The 25849-nt window shown below is 41.6% G+C and overlaps 1 protein-coding gene across 1 annotated transcript in view; it reads left to right on the top strand.

Annotated features, from left to right (window-relative positions):
• Positions 1 to 25849, top strand: part of LOC308614033 (cytosolic carboxypeptidase 4-like) — a gene marked incomplete at both ends in the record, with an annotated part of 93380 nt that overhangs the window by 10179 nt on the left and 57352 nt on the right. The window contains one exon of the mRNA XM_081228249.1: positions 15874 to 15911. Within this exon, the coding sequence (XP_081084375.1) occupies positions 15874 to 15911 (38 nt within the window). The remainder of the gene's footprint in view (positions 1 to 15873; positions 15912 to 25849) is intronic.

Here is a 25849-nt window from a genome sequence, read left to right as displayed (position 1 = left end):
CAGCTGTTAACCCTAGGGGATTCTCTTGTATGTTATTTGTTGTTTTTCCCTTGCTTCTTTTAATATTTTTTCTTTGTATTTAATTTTTGATAGTTTGATTAAAATGTGTCTGGGTGTGTTTCTCTTTGGATTTAGCCTCTATGGGACTGTCTATGGTTACTGGACTTGATTGACTATTTCCTTTCCCATGTTAGGGAAGTTTTCAACTATAATCTCTTCCAATATTTTCTCAGTCCTGTCCCTTTCTTTTTCTCTTCTTCTTCTGGGACCCGTATAATTCGATTTTTGGTGCATTTATTGTTGTCCCAGAGGTCTCTGAGACTATCCTCAATTCTTTTCATTCTTTTTTCTTTATTCTACTCTGAGATAGTTATTTCCCCTATTTTATCTTCCAGGTCACTTATCCATTCTTCTGCCTTAGTTATTCTGCTATTGATTCCTTCTAGATAATTTTTTATTTCATTTCCTGTGTTGTTCATGATTGTTTGTTTGCTCTTTAGTTCTTCTAGGTCCTTGTTAAACATTTCTTGTATTTTCTCCATTATTTCCACATTTTTGGATCATCTTTTCTATCATTACTCCAAATTTTTTTCAGGTAGTCTGCCTATTTCCTCTTCATTTGTTTGGTCTGGTGGGTTTTTACCTTGCTCCTTCATCTGCTGTGTATTTCTCTGTCTTCTCTTTTGCTTAACTTACTGTGTTTGGGCTCTCCTTTTTGCAGGCTGCAGGTTCGTAGTTCCCGTTGTTTCTGGTTTCTGCCTCCAGGGGCTAAGGTTGGTTCAGTGCGTTTGGTAGTCTTCCTGGTGTATGGGACTGGTGCCTATGTCTGGTGGATGAGGCTGCATCTTGTCTTTCTGGTGGGCAGGACGTCATCCAGTGGTGTGTTTTGGGGTGTCTGTGACCTTATTATGATTTTAGACCGTCTCTCTGCTAATGTGTGGGGTTGTGTTCCTGTCTTGCTTTTTATTTGGCATAGGGTGTCCCACACTGTAGCTTGCTGGTCATTGAGTGGAGCTGGGTCTTAGCGTTGAGATGGAGATCTCTGGGAGAGCTTTCGCCATTTGATATTACGTGGAGCCTGGAGGTCTCTGGTGGACCAATGTCCTCAACTGAGCTCTCCCACCTCAGAGGCACAGGCCTGACACCTGGCTGGAGCACGAAGACCCTGTCAACCACACGGCTCAGAAGAAAAGGGAGAAAGAAAGAAAGAAAGAAAGAAAGAAAGAATAAATAAAATAAAGTTATTATTAAAAATAAAAAAAATTAAAGAGTAATTTAAAAAGAAAGAAAGAAAGAAGAGAGCAACCGAAGCAAAAAACAAATCCACCAATGATAACAAGCACTAAAAACTATACTAAAAAAAAAAAAAAGGACCGACAGAACCCTCGGACAAATGGTAAAAGCAAAGCTGTACAGCAAAATCACACAAAGTCCACTGCCTCAATTTTGGGATGATTCATTTTCTCTTCATGTATTCCAGAGATGCATGGTACATCAAGTTGATTGTGGAGATTTAATCCGCTGCTCCTTAAGCTGCTGGGTGAAATTTCCCTTTCTCTTCTTTGTTCACACAGTTCCTGGGGTTCAGCTTTGGATTTGGCCCAGCCTCTGCGTGTAGGTCACCTGAGGGCGTCTTTTTTTTGGCTCAGACAGGACGGGGTTAAAGTAGCAGCTGATTAGGGGATCTGGCTCCCTCAGGTCGGTGGGAGGGAGGGGTGTGGAATGTGGGGCGAGCCTGCGGCTGCAGAGGCAAGCATGAGGTTTCACCAGCCTGAGGCACCATGTATTCTCCGGGGGAAGTTGTCCCTGGATCACGGGACCCTGGCAGTGGCGGGCTGCACAGGCTTCCGGCAGGGGAGGTGTGGAGAGTGACCTGTGCTTGTACAGAGGCTTTACGGTGGCTGCAGCAGCAGCCTTAGCATCTCATGCCCATCTCTGGTGTCTGAGCTGATAGCCGCAGCTCGTGCCCATCTCTGAAGCTGGTTTAGGCAGTGCTCTGAATCCCCTCTCCTCGCACACCCTGAAACAATGGTCTCTTGCCAATTAGGCAGTTCCAGACTTTTTCCTGGACTCCCTCCAGGCTAGCTGTGGTGCTTAGCCCCCTTTAGGCTGTGTTCAAGCTGCCAACCCCAGTCCTCTCCCTGGAGTCTGACCTCCGAACCCTGAGCCTCAGCTCCCAGCCCCCACCCACCCCGGCAGTTGAGGAGAGAAGCCTCTCATGCTGGTGAGTGCTGGTTGTCAGGTCTCCTCTGTGCGGGAATCTCTCTGCTTTGCCCTCTGCACTCCTATTGCTGGGTTCTCCTCTGTGGCTCCGAAACTCCCCCCCACCCAGTCTCCACCAGTGACGGGGCTTCTAGTGTGTGGAAACCTTTCCTCCTTCACAGCTCCCTCCCACTGGTGCAGGTCCCGTCCCTATTCTTTTGTCTCTGGTTTTTCTTTTTTCTTTTGCCCTACCCAGGTAGTGGGGGAGTTTCTTGCCTTTTGGGAAGTCTGAGGTCTTCTGCCAGCATTCAGTAGGTGTTCTGTAGGAGCTGTTCGACATGTAGATATATTTCTGATGCATTTGTGGGGAGGAAGGTGATGTCCACGTCTTACTCCTCCGTCATCTTACCAACATCTCTCTCGCCGTTGGTAGTTTGATAGGGATTGCATTGAATCTGTAGATTGCTTTGGGTAGTATAGTCATTTTCACAACGTTGATTCTTCCAATTCAAGACAGGAATTCCATATGTTTTTATCATCTTTGATTTCTTTCATCAGTGTCTTATAGTTTTCTGCATACAGGTTTTTTTCCTCCTCAAGTAGGTTTATTCCTAGGTACTTTATCCTTTTTGTTTCAATGGTAAATGGGAGTGTTTCCTTAATTTCTCTTTCTGAGTTTTAATTGTTATTATAGGAATGCAAGAGATTTCTGTGCATTAATTTTGTATCCTGCTACTTTACCAAATTCATTGATTAGCTCTAGTAGTTTTCTGGTGGCATCTTTAGGATTTTCTATGTATAGTATCATGTCATCTGCAAACAGTGACAGTGTTACTTCTTCTTTTCCAGTTTGGATTCCTTTGATTTCTTTCTCTTCTCTGTTTGCCATGGCTTAAACTTCCAAAACTATGTTGAATAATAGTAGTGAATTGGGCACCCTTGTCTTGTTCCTGGTCTTAGAAGAAATGCTTTCAGTTTTTCACCATTGAGAAATCATTCTCAGTTGGCTGTGGGTTTATCATACATGGCTTTTATTATGTTGAGGTGGATTCCCTCTATGCCCACTTTCTGCAGAGTTTTTATCATAAATCGGTGTTGAATTTTGTCAAAAGCTTTCTCTGCATCTATTGAGATTATCACATGGTTTTTATCCTTCAATTTGTTAATATAGTGTATCACATTGATTGATTTGTGTATATTGAAGAATCCTTGCATTCCTGGGATAAACCCTCTTGATCATGGTGTATGTTCCTTTTAATGTTCTGTTGGATTCTGTTTGCTAGTATTTTGTTGAGGATTTTTGCATGTATATTCATCAGTGTTATTGGCCTGTAATTTTCTTTTTTTGTGACATCTTTGTCTGGTGTTGGTATCAGGGTGATGGTGTCCTTGTAGAAAGATTTCGGGAGCGTTCCTCCCTCTGCTACATTTTGGAAGAGTTTGCGAAGGACAGGCACTAGCTCTTCTCTAAATGTTTGATAGAATTCTGCTGTGAAACCATCTGGCCCTGGGCTTTTGTTTGTTGGAAGATTTTTAACCACAGTTTCAATTTCAGTGTTTGTGATTGGTCTGTTCATATTTTCTGTTTCTTCCTGGTTTAGTCTTGGAAGGTTGTACTTTTCTAAGAATTTGTCCATTTGTTCCAGGTTGTCCATTTTATTGGCATGTAGTTGCTTGTAGTAGTCTCAAATGATCCTTTGTATTTCTGCAGCGTCTTTTCCTTTTTCGCTTCTAATTCTGTTGATGTGAGTCTTCTTCCTTTTTTTCTTGATGAGTCTGGCTAATGGTTTATCAATTTTGCTTATCTTCTCAAAGAACCAGCTTTTAGTTTTATTGATTTTTGCCATTGTTTCCTTCATTTCTTTTTCATTTATTTCTGATCTGATTTTTATGATTTCTTTCCTTCTGCGAACATTGGGTTTTTTTTTTTCTTATTCTTTCTCTAATTGCTTTAGGTGTAAGGTTAGGTTGTTTATTTGAGATGTTTCTTGTTTCTTAAGGTAGGATGGTATTGCTATAGACTTCCCTCTTTGAACTGCTTTTGCTGCATCCCATAGTTTTTGGGTCATCATGTTTTCATTGTCATTTGTTTCTAGGTATTTTTTGCTTTCCTCTTTGATTTCTTCAGTGATCTGTTAGTTGTTCAGTAGCATACTGTTTAGCCTCCATGTGTTTGTAATTTTTGCCTTTTTTTCCCCCTGTAATTGATATCTAGTCTCATAGCATTATGGTTAGAAAAGATGCTTGATATCATTTCAATTGTCTTAAATTTACTGAGGCTTGATTTGACCCAAGATGTGATCTGTCCTGGAGAATGTTCCATGTGCACTTGAGAAGAAATTGTATTTTGTTGTTTTTCAATGGAATGTCCTATAAATATCAATTAAGTCCATTTGGTCTATTGTGTCATTTAAAGTTTGTGTTTCCTTATTTATTTTCTGTTTAGATGATCGGTCCATTGGTATAAGTGGGGTGTTAAATTCCTCTACTATTATTGAAATTCTTTTGTCTGAGTCCTTGGTCTTGATGATATTGCCCATGTATTTGGAAGTGCTTCAAAACCAGCTCCCCTTTGCATAGTTTCTGCTTAGGAAAAGTCAGGTGGGTGGGGTCCTCCCAGCCTTGACTGCAGTGCTGTGCTCCTGGTTCGCTGGCTCAGGCAGTAGCCAGCCCCCCTGTCACACTCTCTGCTGAGTTTTTCCTAACCAAAGCAGTCTGAGGTCTGGGTTTCCATTTCTTTAGTAAAAACTTCCCACGATTGATGATGATTCCCACAAGATGTCTTTGACAGCATCTGGATAGAGTTGGGGGGAGGGGTACTTTTTCTTTTCTTTTTTTCCCAGGATAAAATGGACAAGTTCCATGCTGGGCACAGGATCTGGTTCAAAGTTTGTACCATATGTCCACAGTAGGGGCCATCTCAGTTTCCATTTCTGTTTTCTCCTCTGTCTCTGAAAAATAGTGATTAGTAAGATCCATTTGTCATCCATTTTCCTTGGTAATTGGCCGTGTGTGTGTGTTTGTGTGTTTGTGTGTGTGTGTGTCTGCTTTTACCCATCCTCCTATTCCCTCTTCAGCCAGGCAGGAGGCTGGGACGGTACCAGATGGCATTCTGGGCGCCTCTGATCTGCAGGCAATGTGTTCTATCCCTTTTAAAGGTCCTCCTGCTTTATCCGCCTGTTATTTAAATAACTCCTTTTCCCTCCACTTTCTGTTTCTGCTGCTACAACTCCACATCCCATGGCCAATTCTCGAGAGGATCTAGGGTTAAATTCTAGGGCTACCTACTTCTTTTTTTCTGGAAACTGTCTTATTTATAGATGGTTTCATCTTGTATATAGAAAGTCTCAATGAATCCACTAAAAAACTATCAGAACTAATAAACAGGTTCTGCAATGTGACCGTGGTAAAAGATCAATATTCAAAAATCAATTGTATTTCTGTAAACTAGCAATGAATGGGAAAGATCGCTGAGCCCAGTGCTCCAGGTTCTGCTGGGTGGCTGGCATAATTGCCAGATGTTGGGGTCAGACAGAGTTGAGGTGAAGTTCCAGCTCTGCTGCTTTCTAATGTTACTTCAGGTGGGTTAATTTACCTTGAATAGTCCCTTCATCTATAAAATGGGAATTGTTATGGGAAATAAGTTAGCTTATGTTACTTCTCCATAGCAAGTTGCCAAGAAATCCTGTTATCTCCAAATTCAAGACATATCCATGTTCTTCTTGAGAAGATCCCTCTAGTTGTACCCTGAAGAACAGTTTGAAGGGACCTAGAGTGAATATGGATGCATCAGTTTTGGGGCTATAGCAGTAGTTAGGTGACTGCTGATATTTAGGTGATTTCTATTCATTTAGATTTTCTTTAATTTTTTAAAAACAGAGTTTTCTAGCTTTCAGTGTAAAAGGCTTGAGTTTCTTTTATTAAATTTATTACGAGGAATTTTATTCTTTTGCTGCCATTGTAAGTGAGATTGCCATTTTAAATCTCATTTTTGAGCTATTCATTGCTAGTTTACAGGAATATAATTGATCTTTGAATATTGATTGCAGAACTTATTATTTCTGATAGTTCTTTAGTGGATTCATTTACTTTCTATATACAAGACCCAACCGTCTATAAATAAGATGGTTTTACTCCCTCTTTTCCAATCTGCATGCCTTTCTTTCCTCCCTTCTTTCTTTCCTTCCTTCCTTCCTTCCTTCCTTCCTTCCTTCCTTCCTTCTTTCCTTCCTTCCTTCCTTTGTTCCCTCCTTCCTAAATGCCCTGGTTAGAACCTCCAGTACAATATTGAACAGAGGTGGTGAAAATGGACATCCTTATTTTGTTCCTGTTCATAGAAGGAAAGCATTCAATCATCTTTCTCCATTAAGTTTCATGTTAACTATTGGTTTTAAGTAGATCCCTTTATTAGGTGGAGGAAGTTATCTTCTATCCCTAGTTTGTTGAGTATTTTTATCATGAAAGCGTAATGGATTTTATCAAACGCTTTTCCTGTGTCTATTAAAATGATAATATGGTTTTATTCTTTATTTTATTATTACGGTGGGTTATTACATTGGTTGATTTTCAGATGTTCAACCAACCCTGCATTCCTGGGAGAAATCCCACTTGACCATTGTCTATAACATTTTTTACTCATTGCTGTATTTGGTTTGCTCCACAAAGCTCTCTGCTGCTTTCTACTCTGGTCTGTGTCTGGTTTCTACTCTTGCTTCCTTAGAGTCCTTTTCTCTTTTGAAAAATAGAGCAGTCAGAGAAATCTTCTTAAAACATGTTAGATCATTGCTGAAAATCCTGTAGTGAATCCCTCACTTGGAGTGAAAGGAAGGCCTTTAGAGTGCTTACCAGGCTCTACATGAATAGTTCCCTGTTACTGCTCACCCCAGCTCCTGCTCCTCTCCTCTCATCTGTTTTGGCTCCAGCAGCCCTGGCCAACTTGCTCTTCCTTGAACAGGTCAGGCCTATTGTCATTTTAGAGGGTCTGAACATGTTTCCTTCTGATATTCATATAGCAACTTTCTTCCCTCCTTCATGCCTTTGCTCAGAATTTCCCTTCTCCATGAAGCCTACTGTAGCCAAACTTGCAAGCCAGCCCTGTGCATCTTATCTCTTTACCTTGTTCTTACTTTTCTTTTTTTCCCCCTCATAGCACTGACCACATTTTAGAATGCTCATTTAATGTATTCCTCAAAAATACTGATTACCTATTAACTATTTCTTTCACCCTAACCCTTTTGAGTGCAAGAACCTTTGGTTTATCAGTTTATCCCAGCACATAGTAAGTGCTCAGTAAATATTTGTCGAATGAATAGACAGTGTATATAAAGCTCCTAGGGCCTGATATTTGGAAAAGGTTCAACAAATATTCGATGGTGTTCTGTTTTCAAATACTATTAAATGGTGGGGGTAGAATAAGGCAAAGCAAAATGTTTTCTCTTTTCTGGAGTTTGCAGGCTGAAAGAGGAGACAGACATTCATAAAATAATCATGAAATGAGTGAAGAATTACAAACTAAATTGAGCAATTAAAAAGGGTGGGTTGCAAAGGATGAACACACCAATTAGAGGGCCTGGACCTAGGCTAGGGGTCACAGAAGTCTTTCCTACGGAAGTGACACCTGAGTTAGGATGTGAAGGAGGAGGGGAAGGTCTAGAGCATTTTAGGCTGTGTCATTAGCAAGGACAAAGGACAAGTTATGGGAACATGTTCCAAAGCTTGGAAAAAGGCCAGAGGGGCAGAACCACAGAGAGTAAGAGGGTGGTATGAAACTAGGCTGGAGCAGGTGACAGGAGCCAGACTTTGTAGGGTCTCCTAGACCATGTTTTAGGATTTGGATTTTTATCCAAGAGTGAAAGGTGGCATGGGAGTGGCAATGTGAGGTTTCCTTAATCAGATGTTCTTGGGAAGATCACTCTAGTTGCAGCTGAAAGAACAGTTTGAAGGGGTCCTAGAGTTGATATGAACAGATTCATTCTGGAGTTTCACAGTAGTTAGGTGAGAGACATTTGGGTGATTTTAATTTATTCCATTAACTTATGCTCAACTATATTTTCTTTTTCCTTTTAATGTTTGAATTTTATTTTATTTTTTTATATAGCAGGTTCTTATTAGTCATCAATTTTATACACATCAGTGTATACATGTCAATCCCAATCTCCCAATTCATCCCACCCCCACCCCCACCCCCCTGCCGCTTTCCCCACTTAGTGTCCATTCGTTTGTTCTCTACGTCTGTGTCTCAATTTCTGCCCTGCAAACCGGTTCATCTGTACCATTTTTCTAGGTTCCACATATATGCGTTAATATACGATATTTGTTTTCCTGACTTACTTCACTGAGTATGGCAGCCTCTAGATCCATCCACGTCTCAATAATGACCCAATTTCGTTCCTTTTTATGGCTGAGCATTATTCCATTGTATATATGTACCACATCTTCTTTATCCATTCGTCTGTTGATGGGCATTTAGGTTGCTTCCGTGACCTGGCTATTGTAAATAGTGCTGCAATGAACATTGGAGTGCATGTGTATTTTGGAATTATGGTTTTCTCTTGGTATATGCCCAGTAGTGGGATTGCTGGATCATATGGTAATTCTATTTTTACTTTTTTAAGGAACCTCCATACTGTTCTCCATAGTGGCTGTATCAATTTAAATTCCCACCAACAGTGCAAGAGGGTTCCCTTTTCTCCATACCCTCTCCAGCATTTGTTGTTTGTAGATTTCCTTATGATGCCCATTCTAACTGTTGTGAGGTGATACCTCATTGTAGTTTTTTTTTTTTTTTTTTGCGGTATGCGGGCCTCTCACTGTTGTGGCCTCTCCCGTTGCGGAGCACAGGCTCCGGATGCGCAGGCCCAGCGGCCATGGCTCACGGGCCCAGCCGCTCCGCGGCATATGGGATCCTCCCGGACCGGGGCACAAACCCGTATCCCCTGCATCGGCAGGCGGACTCTCAACCACTGCGCCACCAGGGAGGCCCCTCATTGTAGTTTTGATTTGCATTTCTCTAATAATTAGTGATGTTGAGCAGCTTTTCATGTGCTTCTTGCCCATCTGTATGTCTTCTTTGGAGAAATGTCTATTTAGGTCTTCTGTCCATTTTTGGATTGGGTTGTTTGTTTTTTTAATATTGAGCTGCATGAGCTGTTTATATATTTTGGAGATTAATCCTTTGTCTATTGATTCCTTTGCAAATATTTTCTTCCATTCTGAGGGTTGTCTTTTCATCTTGCTTATGTTTTCCTTTGCTGTGCAAAAGCTTTTAAGTTTCATTAGGTCCCATTTGTTTATTTTTGTTTTTATTTCCATTACTCTAGGAGGTGGATCAGAAAAGATCTTGCTGTGATTTATGTCAAAGAGTGTTCTTCCTGTGTTTTCCTCTGAGAGCTTTATAGTGTCCGGTCTTACATTTAGGTCCCTAATCCATTTTGAATTTATTTTTGTGTATGGTGTTAGGGAGTGTTCTAATTTCATTCTTTTACATGTAGCTGTCCAGTTTTCCCAGCACCACTTATTGAAGAGACTGTCTTTTCTCCATTGTATATCCTTGCCTCCTTTGTCATTGATTAGTTGACCATAGGTGCGTGGGTTTACCTCTGGGCTTTCTATCTTGTTCCATTGATCTATGTTTCTGTTTTTGTGCCAGTACCATATTGTCTTGATTACTGTAGCTTTGTAGTACAGTCTGAAGTCAGGGAGTCTGATTCCTCCAGCTGCGTTTTTTTCCCTCAAGACTGCTTTGGCTATTTGGGGTCTTTTGTGTCTCCATACAAATTTTAAGATCTTTTGTTCTAGTTCTCTAAAAATTGCCATTGGTAATTTGATAGGGATTGCATTGAATCTGTAGATTGCTTTCGGTAGTATAGTCATTTTCACAATATTGATTCTTTCAATCCAAGAACATGGTATATCTCTCCATCTGTTGGCATCATCTTTAATTTCTTTCATCATTGTCTAATAGTTTTCTGCATACAGGTCTTTTGTCTCCTAGTAGGTTTATTCCTAGGTCTTTTATTCTTTTTGTTGCAATGGTAAGTGGGAGTTTTCCCTTAATTTCTCTTTCAGATTTTTCATCATTAGTGTATAGGAAAACAAGAGATTTCTGTGCATTAATTTTGTATCATGCAACTTTACCAAATTCATTGATTAGCTCTAGTAGTTTTCTGGTGGCATCTTTAGGATTCTCTATGTATAGTTTCAGGTCATCTGCAAACGGTGACAGTTTTACTTCTTCTTTTCCAATTTGTATTCTTTTTATTTGTTTTTCTTCTACGATTGCCGTGGCTAGGACTTCCAAAACTACGTTGAATAATAGTGGTGAGAGTGGACATCCTTGTCTTGTTCCTGATCTTACAAGAAATGCTTTCAGTTTTTCACCATTGAGAATGATGTTTGCTGTGGGTTTGTCATATATGGTCTTTATTATGTTGAGGTAGGTTCCCTCCATGCCCACTTTCTGGAGAGTTTTTATCATAAATGGGTGTTGGATTTTGTCAAAAGCTTTTTCTGCATCTATTGAGATGATCGTATGGTTTTTATTCTTCAGTTTGTTAATCTGGTATATCACGTTGATTGATTTGCATATATTGAAGACTCCTTGCATCTCTGGGATAAATCCCACTTGATCATGGTGTGTGATCCTTTTAATGTGTTGTTGGATTCTGTTTGCTGGTATTTTGTTGAGGATTTTTGCATGTATATTCATCAGTGATATTGGTCTGTAATTTTGTTTTTTTGTAGTATCTTTGTCTGGTTTTGGTATCAGGGTGATGGTGGCCTCATATAATAAGTTTGGGAGCGTTCCTTCCTCTGCAATTTTGTGGCAGAGTTTGGGAAGGATGGGTGTTAGCTCTTCTCTAAATATTTGATAGAATTCACCTGTGAAGCCATCTGGTCCTGGACTTTTGTTGGAAGAGTTTTAATCACAGCTTCAATTTCATTACTTGTGATTGGTCTGTTCATATTTTCTGTTTTTTCCTGGTTCAGTCTTGAAAGGTTTTACCTTTCTAAGAATTTGTCCATTTCTTCCAGGTTGTCCATTTTATTGGCATAGATTTGCTTATAGTAGTCTCTTAGGATGCTTTGTATTTCTGCGGTGTCTGTTGTAACTTCTCCTTTTTCATTTCTAATTTTATTGAATTGAGTCCTCTCCCTCTGTTTCTTGATGAGTCTGGCTAATTGTTTATCAACTCTCTTTTATCTTCTCAAAGAACCAGCTTTTAGTTTTACTGATGTTTGCTGTTGTTTTCTTTGTTTCTATTTCATTTATTTCTGCTCAGATCTTTATGATTTCTTTCCTTCTGATAACTTTGGGTTTTGTTTGTTCTTCTTTCCCTAGTTCCTTTTGGGGTAAGGTTAGATTGCTTATTTGAGACTTTTCTTGTTTCTTGAGGTAGGCTTGTATAGCTATAAACTTCCCTCTTAGAACCACTTTTGATGTATCCCATAGGTTTTGGATCGTCGTGTTTTCATTGTCATTTGTCTCTACGTATTGTTTGTTTTCCTCTGATTTCTTCAGTGATCTCTTGGTTATTTAGTAACGTATTGTTTAGCTTCCATGTGTTTGTGTTTTTTACATTTTTCTCCCTGTAATTCATTTCTAATCTCACAGTGCTGTGGTCAGAAAAGATGCTTGATATGATTTCAATTTTCTTAAGTTTACTGAGGCTTGATTCGTGCTCCAAGATGTGATCTATCCTGGAGAATGTTCCATGTGCACTTGAGAAGAAAGTGTAGTCTGCTGTTTTTGGATGGAATGTCCTATAAATATCAATTAAATCTATCTGGCTATTGTGTCATTTAAAGCTTTTGTTTCCTTATTAATTTTCTGTTTGGATGATCTGTGCATTGGTGTAAGTGAGGTCTTAAAGTCCCCCACTATTATTGTGTTACTGTCAATTTCCTCTTTTATAGCTGTTAGCAGTTTCCTATGTATTGAGGTGTTCCTATGTTGGGTACATATATGTTTATAATTGTTATATCTTCTTCTTGGATTGATCCCTTGATCATTACGTAGTGTCCTTCCTTGTCTCTTGTAACATTCTTTATTTTAAAGTCTCTTTTACCTGATATGAGTATTGCTTTCTTTTGATTTCCATTTTCATGGACTATCTTTTCCATCCCCTTACTTTCAGTCTATATGTGTCCCTAGGTCTGAAGTGGGTCTCTTCTAGACACCACATATATGGGTCTTGTTTTTGTATCCATTCAGCAAGCCTGTGTCTTTTGGTTGGAGCATTTAATCCATTCACGTTTCAGGTAATTATAGATATGTATGTTCCTATGACCATTTTCTTAATTGTTTTGGGTTTGTTTTTGTAAGTCCTTCTCTTGTGTTTCCCACTTTGAAAAGTTCCTTTAGCATTTGTTGTAGAGCTGGTTTGGTGGTGCTGACTTCTCTTAGCTTTTGCTTGTCTGTAACGCTTTTGATTTCTTCATCGAATCTGAATGTGACCCTTGCTGGGTAGAGTAATCTTGGTTGTAGTGTCTTCCCTTTCATCACTTTAAGTATATCATGCCACTCCCTTCTGGCTTGTGGAGTTTCTGCTGAGAAATCAGCTGTTAATCTTATGGGAGTTCTTTGTATGTTATTTGTTGTTTTTCCCTTGCTGCTTTCAATAATTTGTCTTTGTCTTTAATTTTGCCAATTTGATTACTATGTGTCTCAGCGTGTTTCTCCTTGGGTTTATCCTGTATGGGACTGTCTGTGCTGCCTGGACTTGGGTGGCTCTTTCCTTTCCAATGTTAGGGAAGTTTTCAACTCTAATCTCTTCAAATACTTTCTTGCGTCCTTTTTCTCTCTCTTCTCCTTCTGGGACCCCCTATAATGTGAATGTTGTTACGTTAACAGCCAGAGGTCTCTTAGGCTGTCTTCATTTCTTTTCATTCTTTTTTCTTTATTCTGTTTCACAGCATTGAATTCCACCATTCTGTCTTCCAGGTCACTTATCCGTTCTTCCACCTCAATTATTCTGCTATTGATTCCTTCTACTGTAGTTTTCATTTCATTTATTGTATTGTTCATCTCTGTTTGTTTGTTCTTTAATTCGTCCAGATCTTTGTTAAACATTTCTTGTATCTTCTCAGTCTTTGCGTCCATTCTTTTTCCAAGGTCCTGGATCATCTTCACTATCGTGATTCTGAATTCTTTTTCTGGAAGGTTGCGTATCTCCACTTCATTTAGTTGTTTTTCTGGGGTTTTATCTTGTTCCTTCATCTGATACGTAGCCCTCTGCCTTTTCTTCTTGTCTGTCTTTCAGTGAATGTGTTTTTTGTTCCACAGACTGCCGGATTGTAGTTCTTCTTGCTTCTCTCCCATCTTTGGCTAATGTGACACTTACCATGTATTTTCTGCTGTATCATGTCACTGTTTGGATTCATGTTTATTTATTATGTTATCATACTATTAGCTACCTTCTAGAGGGTTGAGATCTGGGAGTCCCCTTGAATCTTCCTCGCAACATCAATGAGTAACTGAGCCAGATTGATACTGTCCTCTAAACCAGTTATTCTCAAAGGTTAATATGCATATGAATTATCTGCTAGAATAAATGTACTGATTCAGCAGGCCAGAGATGGGGCTTGAGAGTCTGCATTTCTATTTGGCTCTCAGGAAATATGAAGGTGCAGGTGGGAGACCCATGCTTTGAGTAGCAAGACTCTAAACTTCTCTTTAACCCCTCTCTCTTCCTTCTTCCTCTTTGTCACTCTTTTGGCTGGGGACCCTGTTACCTCAGATCCTCCTAACTGACCTGCCTGAAGCCTGTTCTTCCCCACCACCAGTGTATCCCTTATAAAACTATTATCTACCAGAGCCCTACCTCCACGGTGAACTCGCCCAAACAAAGGTGCCATGCAAATCGTAAATGCAGAGTTGCCCTAAGACCTGACCTGTGACCTAAGGACCTGGCTAGGTATTTTGCTTGGGACATCCCCATTCTTCCTTTTCCTGCTTCTGTGGTTTCCTTCTTCTCTGCTAACCTCCTCTGATGAACTCAATATGGCTACTCTGCTTTTCCCCAAAGTACTGATATTCATTTTCTCCCAACCCAAGCCAGGAGCTCTGCACTGTGGCTCACAGATTTTCCACACTGGCTTGGGCTGCCAGCAACACCTTCAACGTGCCCTTTCTTAAATCCACTGTTGCCCCGCTGTTTGGCCAAAACTGCCCGCCTTAGCCAGGCATGATGGTAACCACTTGCATGGATTGTCTCCCAGCAAGAGACAACTTTGTCTCCTTGGACATTTATTTCCAAGTGTTAGACAAGAAGGGGTCCCCTTCTCGGGGCCTTGGAAGAGGTCCTCCTTCCTGCAACAGCACTATGTCGTGTTACAAAAGAGCGTAGCTGAGGAAGCTGAAAGTTGATTAGAGGAAGTCATGGTTGGGAAGGAGAAATGATGTAGTCTATCGGTGAAAACTAGCCTTGCCTTCTTTATGACTGCCCTGCAGTTGTTTGGTCTCACAGAGCTGGGGGTCATCCCAGACATGGGTTTGCATCAGTGAGTTTCAGGCCACTGCTTTGCAGGATTCCCTCGTGGGTTATGGGAAGCAGTAAGGTTTCAAGTGCCTACTTTCTGTTTTAGTTTATTTTTATTCATTCCTTTGTTATTATTATTATTATTTTTACTGTCAGCTCTATTGCTCAATAGTAAATAATGTATTGCAAAGAGAATTGTCCGTTATCAACTGGGCAGAGACCAGGGCAAAGAAAGTACCGAGAGAGATTCTGGAGAACAGTGGATGTGAAGGAAGCAAAGATGGGAAGTGAGATTCCTGGGTTTGGGGCCCCAGTTCTGCTCACATGTCTATATAATCTTGGAAGGGTGATCTAGCCTCTTTGGCCTGTTCCCCCAGTTCTCAGAAGGGTGCTGGGGACATATCACTGTTTAACAGGCCTTAAGCATAAGTTAGTAGGGCTGTGCGGAATACTTCTCTTCTTTAATTTAAAAAAGGACACATTCTCCCTCCCACAGTGTTCTCAGTGCCATGAAGTTTTCCTCTGCCCTGTAAGTGGGTCTTTGTGTGACCTTCCCAGGCTCAGGGAGTAGACTGAAGGGTCACTAAGACCTGAGCCAAATGCATTTTCATTCTGTATGCCTCCCCTCACTGCAAAGGCTGTCAAATTCTTTCATGGAAGAAAACAATGAATTTGGAAGGAAAATGCAATGTAACCATTTTTTACCCTAAGGAACCAGCTTTGCTTTCCAATGTGTGAATGTTTTCTAGTGTGTTCCCAGGGCCGTGAGTGTTTCAAGAAGTTTGCAGTGCACTGCTGTACTCACTCAACCTTCAAGTCTCACCCCCTCCCAACCCATTCTCCAGAGTCCCCAGGGTTTCCAGGTATAAATCAAGGGACTGCAAGAGCTCTGGCTGGAAGGAGCACAGCGTGAGGAAGTTGGTGGAAGGTGGGAGGCAAGAGTGGGAGGGGAAGAGACTTTCAGCAGAGAAAGGGACTCTTGAGACCCATTTGCAAGACAGACACTTCACTCAGCGTGATTTCTACATTTGTGCCCCTTTAATGGTCAGCAGTAGAATCAATGGAGTGCCTGCTACCTGGTTAATATTGGGGCAGTTAGGTGGCAGCAATGAGCCGGCCAGCTATGGGATCCATGGGCTGACAAAAAGACCATTGAACATTGACTTTTCCACTTTTCTTTCTCTTTCCCCAGGGCAGCCACTGAAGTTCTGGCAGCATTGCTGAAATCCAGTAAGTGCCTCTTTTGAAACGTGGTTATTTCTTTCCCCTCTGAGTTCAGTGAAAGATGCTCTTCTGTCTCCATGGCTCATTTTCAACCTGGACAGCAGTAGAACCATTCCTGGATCTTTGGGGTGAGATGGAGGATATTACGGCAGTTCTAACTCGGGGCTTCAAAGAGAGAGTTAATCTCTGTCTCTGTGGAGGTGCCATTCATAATGCTGCCAAGACAACTGACTCTAACTGGAGTATGTTGTCTACTGCAGACCCGAGGAACTCTCCAGCTCCTTCTAATTGGACCAGCAGCTTTTAAGGACTGTTGGAATAAACTGCAGGTTCCAGTGGGATTGTCCTATGGAAGAAAGGTTTATGACAGTGGGTGGGAAGGATGATTCTTGCCTTTGATTCACAACTCAGCTAGTGACTATATTCTTGGGCAGATGGGGTGTTGGAATCGCTTGGAGAGTGTAGATGCTGATAACCAATTTATATTAAAAAATTGGCTCTTTCCTCAGTTACTTGAGTGATTGCAAAAGAATAGCTCTGGGAGTCTGAATAATTTGAGAATTGTTTTTGTTTGTTTACCTTGTAGCTCTGGTCTAATTACATTGGGAGTCAATTTCATGTGTGCAATATAGTAGAAGGCACCATGCACTTGGGAGTGAAGAAGTTTCAGCTTAATGTTTTTATTTTTTTCCCCTCCTTACCTCTTCATCTATTTTAATTTGGCATCTTGGAAACCAGCTGCTTCAAATGTGATATTTGTTTCTCTATAGGGAGCCCGAGGCATGTGGGTAATAGGTGAACTTTAATAAAACTTACAAATAAATAAATAAAAATCAAAACACCTTCTCCCCCAACCATGTATCTCTGTCAACTCTAAGTGCAGAGAAAGAGTCACATCACATAGTGCTTCCCTTTGTAGACTGAAAAAATAATTGAAGCTTGAATTCATTCGGTTTGTTGGAACTTGATACAGTACACAAGTCTATCCACAGCTGCCTGACCTGCAGGGAGAGTGAAGGTGGTTAGAGCAGGTTGGGGAATGAAGAGTGAGGGGTTAGGAAGCCCTCGAGATAGGAGGGGGGGAGAAAGTGTTACCTGCGGGTTATGGGGAGAGAACGCTTCATTCTCCATACTGAACTTGACTCAGGTTTGGCATCTGGGTTTTCATTATTTACCTGCTCACTCTGTCTGCTCACCTGATTATAGCACCAGGTGTTCGAGGAAGCAAGATGAGGAAGTTCTTGGATTGCAGGAAGTAAAGATGCTGATAACGGCTGGGTAAGCCAGCCGGCGAGTGCTGTGCCTTAGGAAGTAGCTTTCTCCTGCATCCTCCCTGCCCAGCTTTGGCAGTAGAGGCCTGATGTTTCATGGGGACAGAGCCCTGCTAGTGTTATCAAATGCAGGGGGTGGGGGTCCCACTGCTTGCTGCTTACAAAATCAATTACATACTCGCAAATGTTGGTAGAAAGGAAAGATGCCTTTAATCAGAATGCCTGCAATATGGGGAGATGGTAGACTCAGCCTCCCCCCAAAACCACTTCTGAAGATTCGTCCATGATACTTTTAAAAGGAAGGAGGGAAGTAATCTCAGTTAGTCATTGAGATAGGGGGTCAGAATCATCACCATCCCTCACTGTGTGCAGGCTTGTAGACTTCTGGTGATCTTCCTCTAAGATGTTACCTTGTTCATGCAGTTTGGTCACACAGTCCGTTCGGGAGATTACTGACGGGGAAGCTAGGGAAGAGATCTGGTCATCTGTTAATTACTTATTCTTCATTTCTACTTCTTTGATCTGTGGAAAGAACCGATGAGTTAGGCAAGGTATTGTGTGATTAAAAGATTTGAAAGGTGTACTTGGGCCAGAGATTGTAGAGAATTGGGGTGTCTGATTTAAAATTAGTGAAATGGTGTAAACGAACTTATTTACAAAAGTGATATAGAGTCACAGATGTAGAAGACAAGCTTATGGTTACCAGCAGCAAAAGGGTTGGGGAGGGATAAATTGGGAGATTGGGACTGACATATACAAACTACTATATATAAAATAGATAACTAATAAGGACATACTGTATAGCACAGGGAACTCAGTAATCTGTAATGACCTATATGGGAAAAGAATCTAAAAAAGTGTGGATATATGTGTATGTATAACTGATTCACTTTGCTGTACACCTGAAACTAACAACATTGTAAATCAACTGTATTCCAATAAAAATACAAAAAAAAAAGTTAGTTACAATCTAGCTTTGCTAAAGTGAGGAGAAAGTGGCTTCCTGCTGAGAGCAGTTTCCTGCAAAGAGCTGTTTACACTAGCTGAGAAAGGCTGACTTATTTTTCTACCCATACACACACCCCCCTGAAGCTCAGAGTTGAGTGTCCTGATACACCATGTGTAAAAATCTGAATGTAGTCACATGACAGTTATTAACTATTTCTGTGTAAAACATGATGCATGGGCCCAGGAGAAACCAATAGCCAGTGCAAATACCGTCTGATTCAGGCTTAGAGCCTTAAGTGGGTTTCCAACGTGCTAGTTGTGCTTAGCAAATGGAGTAGTACACTGCACTAGGGGCTCAGTTTTAGAGTTTCTAACTTCTACTCTCCCTCCAGAGCTCAGCTCAGACCTCATTCCCTCTGAAAACACTTTCCCTGGCTACCAAGACCAGGCTGGATGCCCCTCCTCTATGCTCCCATAGGCTCTCCCAACACAACATTGATTATGCTGCATTGAATTTGCTGTTGCCCATCTCTCCCAGCAGATTGCAAACTTTTGAGGGCAAGGGTCATCTTTGCTGATTGTTGTATTACTTGCATCAGCACAATAAAAAGCCTAAAATAAATATCTGTGTACTAAATGTTTAAGTGAATGAATGAGTTATAATATCTGCATGTATAAAAAAAGGCAATACCGCCCCCTACTACCCTGTACTACTGAATCCAACGACCCATGCATAGAACCAATGATATTAGTTCTAATCTCTGTTTAACTATACAAATGGACTGTCAGGGAAATGATAGCCTGCCATCCTCCACATATAAACCAAGTTTTATTGTCGCATTAGAAGGATGTATAGGCTTATTTGCTAATTCTGCTGAGCTGTCCACATAGACTTTTGTGTGAGTCTCAGGTTCATCCTAACACGAGAGAGCTGGATGAGAACTTCCCTTATGGTCTTTCTACCACTAAATACTCAGCCTTCATGTCTATCAGGGTTTCTCAACCTTAACACCCTTGCATTTTGAACTAGATAATTCTTAGTTGTTGAGGCCTGTCCTGTGCATTTTGGAATGTTTAGCAGCATCCCTGGCCTTTTCTCACCAGGTGACATTGCCAGTTATAATGACTAAGATTTGTCTCTAGACACTAATAATTGTGCCCTGGGATGTGAAAATTGCCTCCTTCTGAGAATCACTGTTGCATATTTGATCACACATTAGCTGAAGCTCATTCAGGGTTTCAGATGATCCCTCCCAAATACTTTTATTGGTATTTCATAGAAATGCTCTTCTTGCATAATTGATCTTAAATTCCCCAGCACTGGTGTCATTCCTGTGGGTTCACATGAAGTAAGAATACGATGGCAGAAAGTCTTTATGAACATGCAGAAGTTACTTGGGAGGGAGGAGGTTCTAGAGATCTAGAGGATCTTAGAACAAGGACAGCAGAAATTTCCATTGCAGGGCTTCCCTGGTGGCGCAGTGGTTGAGAGTCCGCCTGCCAATGCAGGGGACACGGGTTCGTGCCTCGGTCCGGGAAGATCCCACATGCCGTGGAGCGGCTGGGCCTGTGAGCCATGGCCGCTAAGCCTGCGCGTCCAGAGCCTGTGCTCCTCAACAGGAGAGGCCTGCGAACCGCAAAAAAAAAAAAAAAAAAAGAAAAAAAATAAAGTTCCATTGCAAGTGCCAACTCCCGTGTGTGGGTAGGATTCTGAGATCATATTTGAGCTCAGCAGGCAAGAGGGCTGTTTTTTCTTTTTTAAGTTTATTTTTTATTGAAGTATAGTTGATGTACAGTATTATACAAGTCACAGGTATACAATATAGTGATTCACAATTTTTAAAGGTTATACTCCATTTATAGTTATTATGAAATATTGGCTATATTCCCTGTGTTGTACAATATATCTTTGTAGATTATTTTATACCTAAAAGTTTGTACCTCTTAATCTCATACCCCTATACTGCCCCTCCCCACTTCCCTCTCCCTACTGGTAGCCACTAATTTGTTCTCTATATCTGTGAGTCTGCTTCTTTGTTTTTATATTCACTAGTTTGTTATACATATTTTTTAGATTCCACATATAAGTGATAGGATACAGTATTTGTCTTTCTCTGTCTGACTTATTCATTTAGCATGATGCCCTCCAAGTCCATACAAGTTGCTGCGAATGGCAAATTTTCATTCTTTTTTATGGCTGCATAGTATTCCATTGTATATGTGTATACCACATCTTCTTTATCCATTCATCTGTTGATGGACACTTAGGTTGCTTCCATATCTTGGCAATCATAAATAATGCTGCTATGAATGTATCTTTTTGAATTAGTGTTTTGTTTTCTTTTTGGATATACACCAGGAGTGGAATGGCTGAGTCATATGGTAGTTGTATTTTTAGCTTTTTGAGAAACCTCCATAGTGTTTTCCACAGTGGCTGCACCAGTTCCCACAAACAATGTAGGAAGGTTCAAGAGTGCTGTGTTTAAATAGCAAAGTCTTCCATGGATTTGGGGAGGAGCAGTTGCCATCTTTGTTCTACCAGCCTAACCAAAGTATTGTGTGGCATGTAAGGTCTGGGTATGGATGGTGCCACTGCACTTAGGCTGGGGTTGCTGTGGGGGGGATGAGTGTCATGGAATTCTCTAGTTGCTTCAAATGCCTTCATGCATAAGTAAGACTTGACATTGAATGTCTGTCAATTTACATCCCAGATGAGTTTGTGTCCACTGAAGCTAAATGCAGGAAGTCAGTTTCTGTCTAAAATTCAAACCCTCACCATCTGGCACTGATATCTGGGAATATTTATGTGAACCTTTATCTCCTGAAAGCAAACTCTTTTTAGCTGGTGATGATTTTGGCCTTGATACTTATCAGTATAAAAGTGGGCCATTTTAGTATATCTCTATAATTGCATTACAAAAGGAGAACATTCCCCAGTTAAAATAGAGCCAGAAGGACATATCTACTACCCTGGGGGCAGTAAACATGGGTGGGCTTGTGAATCTTAGGTCAACAAGGCCCTATGACGTAGTGGGTGGTGGGAGGCAACCCTCACCAGTAACGGGGAGAGCAGGGCTGAGGGATCTGGGAGCCTTGGAGCTGCCCACCATAACAGAAAGAAAGGGAAAGAGCACCAGGTTGCATAAGAACAATTTTGTTATTTTGTCTCAGCCCTTTCTTCCATCAAGTAGCTATTGCATGAGAAGCCAATGTAGGAAAGGTAGATGGCGGACAGAGAGAAACGAACCAAAAGACAGCTCTCATCTCTTTCCTTTTCCGAGGAACAACATGCAAAATAAAGCCTTGGAAGTCCTAGGCCTCTTTTCCAATTATTTCCGAAATTTAGGATCCTAAAAATTAAAGTCATTGCTCATTCAAGGGTCCTTTCTGTATGTATGTGGGCTAGAACGGTCTAATCCAGATTCCTTACTTTTATTGTATCAGTTCCCCCTCTCTACCTACGCATGTGCAAACACTAAATTTTCTTGTATTGAAAGCTTTGCCCTTTTATGCTTTACCCTGCACAAAAACATTTAGCTTTTTATTACCAAAACTTAATAAGGCTTTGAGTAATAAATAATGCTTCCATTGCAGGCAGTTTTTTCTCTAATTAATAAAAATAAGACATGGTCCTTTGCCCCTGTCCCTTTTTTAAAAAAAATTAATTTCTTTATTGAAGTATAGTTGATTAACAATGTGTTAATTTCTGGTGTACAGCAAAGTGACTCAGTTATACACATATATACATTCTTTTATTTATTCCTTTCCATTATCGTTTATCCCAGGATATTGAATATAGTTCCCTGTGTAATTCAGTAGGACCTTATTGTTTATCCATCCTATATGTAATAATCTGCATCTACTAACCCCAAACTCCCAGTCCATCCCTCCCCCAATGCCCCCTCCTCCTTGGTAACCACAAGTCTGTTCTCTATATCTGTGAGCCTGTTTTTGTTTCATATTTCATTTTATTTTATTTTTAAACCAAGTTATGTCTAGTTTATTTATTTTTAAAATTTTTATTGGACTATCGTTGATTTACAATGTTGTGTTAGTTTCTGCCGTACAGCAAAGTGAATCAGTTACATATACACATATATCCATTCTCTTTTAGATTCTTTTCCCATATAGGTCATTACAGAGTATCGAGTCGAGTTCCCTGTGCTATACAACATTTGTGTCATATTTTAGGTTCCACATATAAGTGATCTCATATGGTATCTGTCTTTCTCTTTCTGACTCATTTCACTTAGTATGATAATCTCTAGGTCCATCCATGTGCCCTTGTCCCTTTTTCTATCTGCATCCACTCTGCCTTTCTCTCTTTTATCTGTGTCTCTACCTGGACTTCTGTGTCTCTTTTTCCTTTTTTTCCCCTCATCTTCTTCTCCTTTCTCATTGGTCTCTCCACCTCTCCCTTTTTCTTTCTGCTCCCTAACACCCTTTTGTGAGCATTAGGTATAAATGCAGTTTGGAGAAGTGGTGGCCTGGCAGTGGTGCTTGGAATGAGCGTGCACCGTGGGATTCTGCCTGATGTGTACTGGCTCCAGGGATGAATCTTCACGTAACGCCTTGGTAGTAACCTTGCTGCCCAGCTTTAAAGGTCACATTCTCGCAACAAGGAAAGACCTGAAGCACTTTCTGGTTCAGGCCCTACATCTTAGTAAGAGGATGATGGGTCTACTTCAGACCACTCTCCAACTTCAGCATTAGCATTCAGAGGAGTCTGGGAGTTTGCATAAGTTGGGGCCATGGGGAGGGTGCAGGGAATGGGAAAGTGAGTTAGTAAAGGGAGGGAGACAGAGAAGAAAGAAGGGAGGGAGAGATGCAAGGGAGCTCGTGGGAAGTTCGGCAGGAAGAGGAGGTTCTCTGGTGTCTTCCTCGGTGAGCTTTGCCTGGCTGGCTCACGGGGTCAGCGCAGCCTGTTGCTGGCGGGGGTATAGGAAGGAGGGGACTTCTGGCGCCTAGAGTCCTGATCATGGCCAGACACCTCAAGCTCTCAACGGTCCTCTACTATGGCCTGGCAATCAGCAGTGTAGGGACTGGAGGACTTGGTGGCCAGATAGTTGCTCTACAGCAAAATGTCAGGGAAGGGGCCATGTTTGAAAAGCCCCAACTGAGGCTTTTGTAGGAATTCTAGGAGCTCTGAGGAGTTCTCAGAATGGCATCAGTGTTTTAGGATGGTTGGCAGTGTGATTCCTTTGAACTTCTGACATACACCAGTAGCCGTAGGGTGGCACAGACTTCACAGGGCTCACATGTACAATCTGTGTTCCCACGGGGCCTGGAATCTGTCCTCCTGGCTTCCCAGGCTGCCTGGACAAGCCTGGTGCCCCAGGGTTCTGCCCACGGAGTGTTTCCCCTTCAGTTTCCAGAGGAGGGCCATGGAGTCAGACCATCAGAGCTGGAAAAGACCTTCGAGGTTGTTTAGTGCAGTGGTGTTCAAACATTTTTTTCTTTGAGTAGAGAACTCAGAGCCCTGTCTGTCCGTTTCCCAATGATTCTCCCCTAAGGTGGCCTCTGAGACACGTTCACAAAACTATAGGGCTCCCTGAGAACCCAGAAAACTACTAATCTTTCTAACAATTGAAATATATTTGACACTTAACATTGTGTACATGTAGCACATTCTCGTCATAGATGTACATTCTAGACTTGCTACATCTATGTTGCTATATCGCTATTAGAGCAGTAATTTGCACCTCTGTCACATCACATAATTATCATTTCTTTGTAGTGGTTGGAATAATTAAGATCTAGTCTCTTAGTGAGTTTGATGACTACAATACGAATTGTTGTCTAGATCCCAGAAAACGGTTGGTCTTATCCACCCCTCTCCGCATTTTCACACAGGGAAACTGAGGACCAGAGAGAGGGAGTGACCCACCCAGATCTCTGAGACTTAGAAGGTTTCTTGTCCAGCTAACACTGGTTCTTTCTTTTGTCTCAGCACAAATGTCTCTGTCAAGGGTATTGACAACCCCCCATCTCTGCCCAGGGTTAGGTTTCCAATTAAACCTTTTCACTATATTTATACTAACTATAACTAAGAACTAACTATACTGTAATCAGTGAGTCCTATATTTTTGCATATGTGTTTGTGTGTATGCATTTTTGTGTACGTATGCACGTATTTTCCCTGCAGGGTCTACCTCCATGGGCACTGGGGTCCCTGTCATAGCCCGCACACCTCACGTTGAGCTGTACCCAGAGAACCTCTAACACACTAATGTTAACTAAAGAAGGATTCCAGTTTCGTGACTTAAGCCTCATACATTTGCTTCCAATATGCCTTAGTGAAGAGGCCAGCCCAATTCCTGTCCCCAGAAAGAATCAAACTGTGGTGTGATTATAGACCCAACGTCCTTTCTGCCATCATAACTTCTGGAGAAGCAGGCCCTATATTTCTGTGATGATCCAGAAATCTGCTTCAAGTACTATTGCTAGAATTTTGCATTTGTCACACTGGGATGGACTGCTGTGATCGACTTTGTATGAATGCAGACTAGCAAACTACATCCGTCACACGGTGGGATTGAAATGACATCGCACACGTGTACCATTTATCGACTGCTTAGCGTGTCAACCACTGTATATACCACTGCATGTACATGCCTAGTAAGGGGGTATCATCATCACCATTTCACAGGTGTAGGAACTGAGGCCTGGAGAGGTTGGGCTACAGAGCTTACCTGCTGTAGACCCTGGGACCTGAGCTCTGTGCACACCAAGGAGAGATGAACAAGGGTAGGTTTATTTAGCCCAAAGAAGATAAGATCAAAATCTGAAAGGAAGCTAAATAAATACTTTCTAAGTATTAGAAGGATTTGTGTGCGTTTGTATGTGGTGGGAGCATCTGTCATTTAGTTTAGGAAAGAGCATCACACGGTCCATCCCATACAAGCATCTGAAGGGGACCCAGTGAGAGGTGCCAACACACCAACATGGCTGTGCAAAGGGCCAGAGTCTCTGCTGTGAGGCTGAGCATCAGGCGAGGCTGATGAATGACGGGGTGAGTGAGAGGAGAAGGGAACAGGGCCGGGAAGGATTACAGCTGCTAGTTCCCTTTCCCTGCTGGCTTTGTCAGGCCCCCGAGTTGGGGGTGGGTGCTGATCGTCCCTGGCCACAGACCGCAGCTCATGTACTTCCTCTTCCTGCCATGTGGTGGTGCTGTTCTAGTTATCTTGGCCGCGCCAGTCCAATATTTATTTTCGGTGAGTAATTTGTTTATCAGGAGGTTATTTTAATCTAATTTTGGCCATATTTGCTATTCCACACTATCTGTGCTTCCCAGCGTTAGCAGCTTGCATGTCTTGAAGGAAATTAGCTGAAGATGGTCCCAGAGGCATTCGCTCAGCCATTATTTAAGGGAGCTGGGAGGAGGCAGGGTGAGCGGAGCCCAAGCCCGGTGTTGGAAAAGTTGCTGGAGTTTGTTGCACTCCCAGTGAGGTTAGCGGGGTTGAGAGGGACTTACCAAGGGTAGGGAGCATCTCGCATCTCGCGCAGCTTTTTTGAGGGCTGCCTCTGGTAGAGAGCAGAGAATCCTGCAGTTACTTTTCCCCATCTCCCCTGAACCCTTGTGATAACCTGTTACCTTCTTCACCTTTGCTGCCAAGGCCAAAGGCACGACTTAAGTAAGATGCCCATCTGCCTTCCCATGGTTCACAGGCATCCCACATCCCATTTGATAATATGTTTCATGAACTGTTCTCTGCGATCCCTCAA

This window comes from Mesoplodon bidens (assembly GCF_964165515.1).
Source record: "Mesoplodon bidens genome assembly, chromosome: 3".
NCBI classification, from domain to species: Eukaryota; Metazoa; Chordata; class Mammalia; order Artiodactyla; family Ziphiidae; genus Mesoplodon; species Mesoplodon bidens.
Note: the sequence above shows the minus strand (reverse complement) of the source record. Positions and strands in the feature narration are given on the sequence as shown.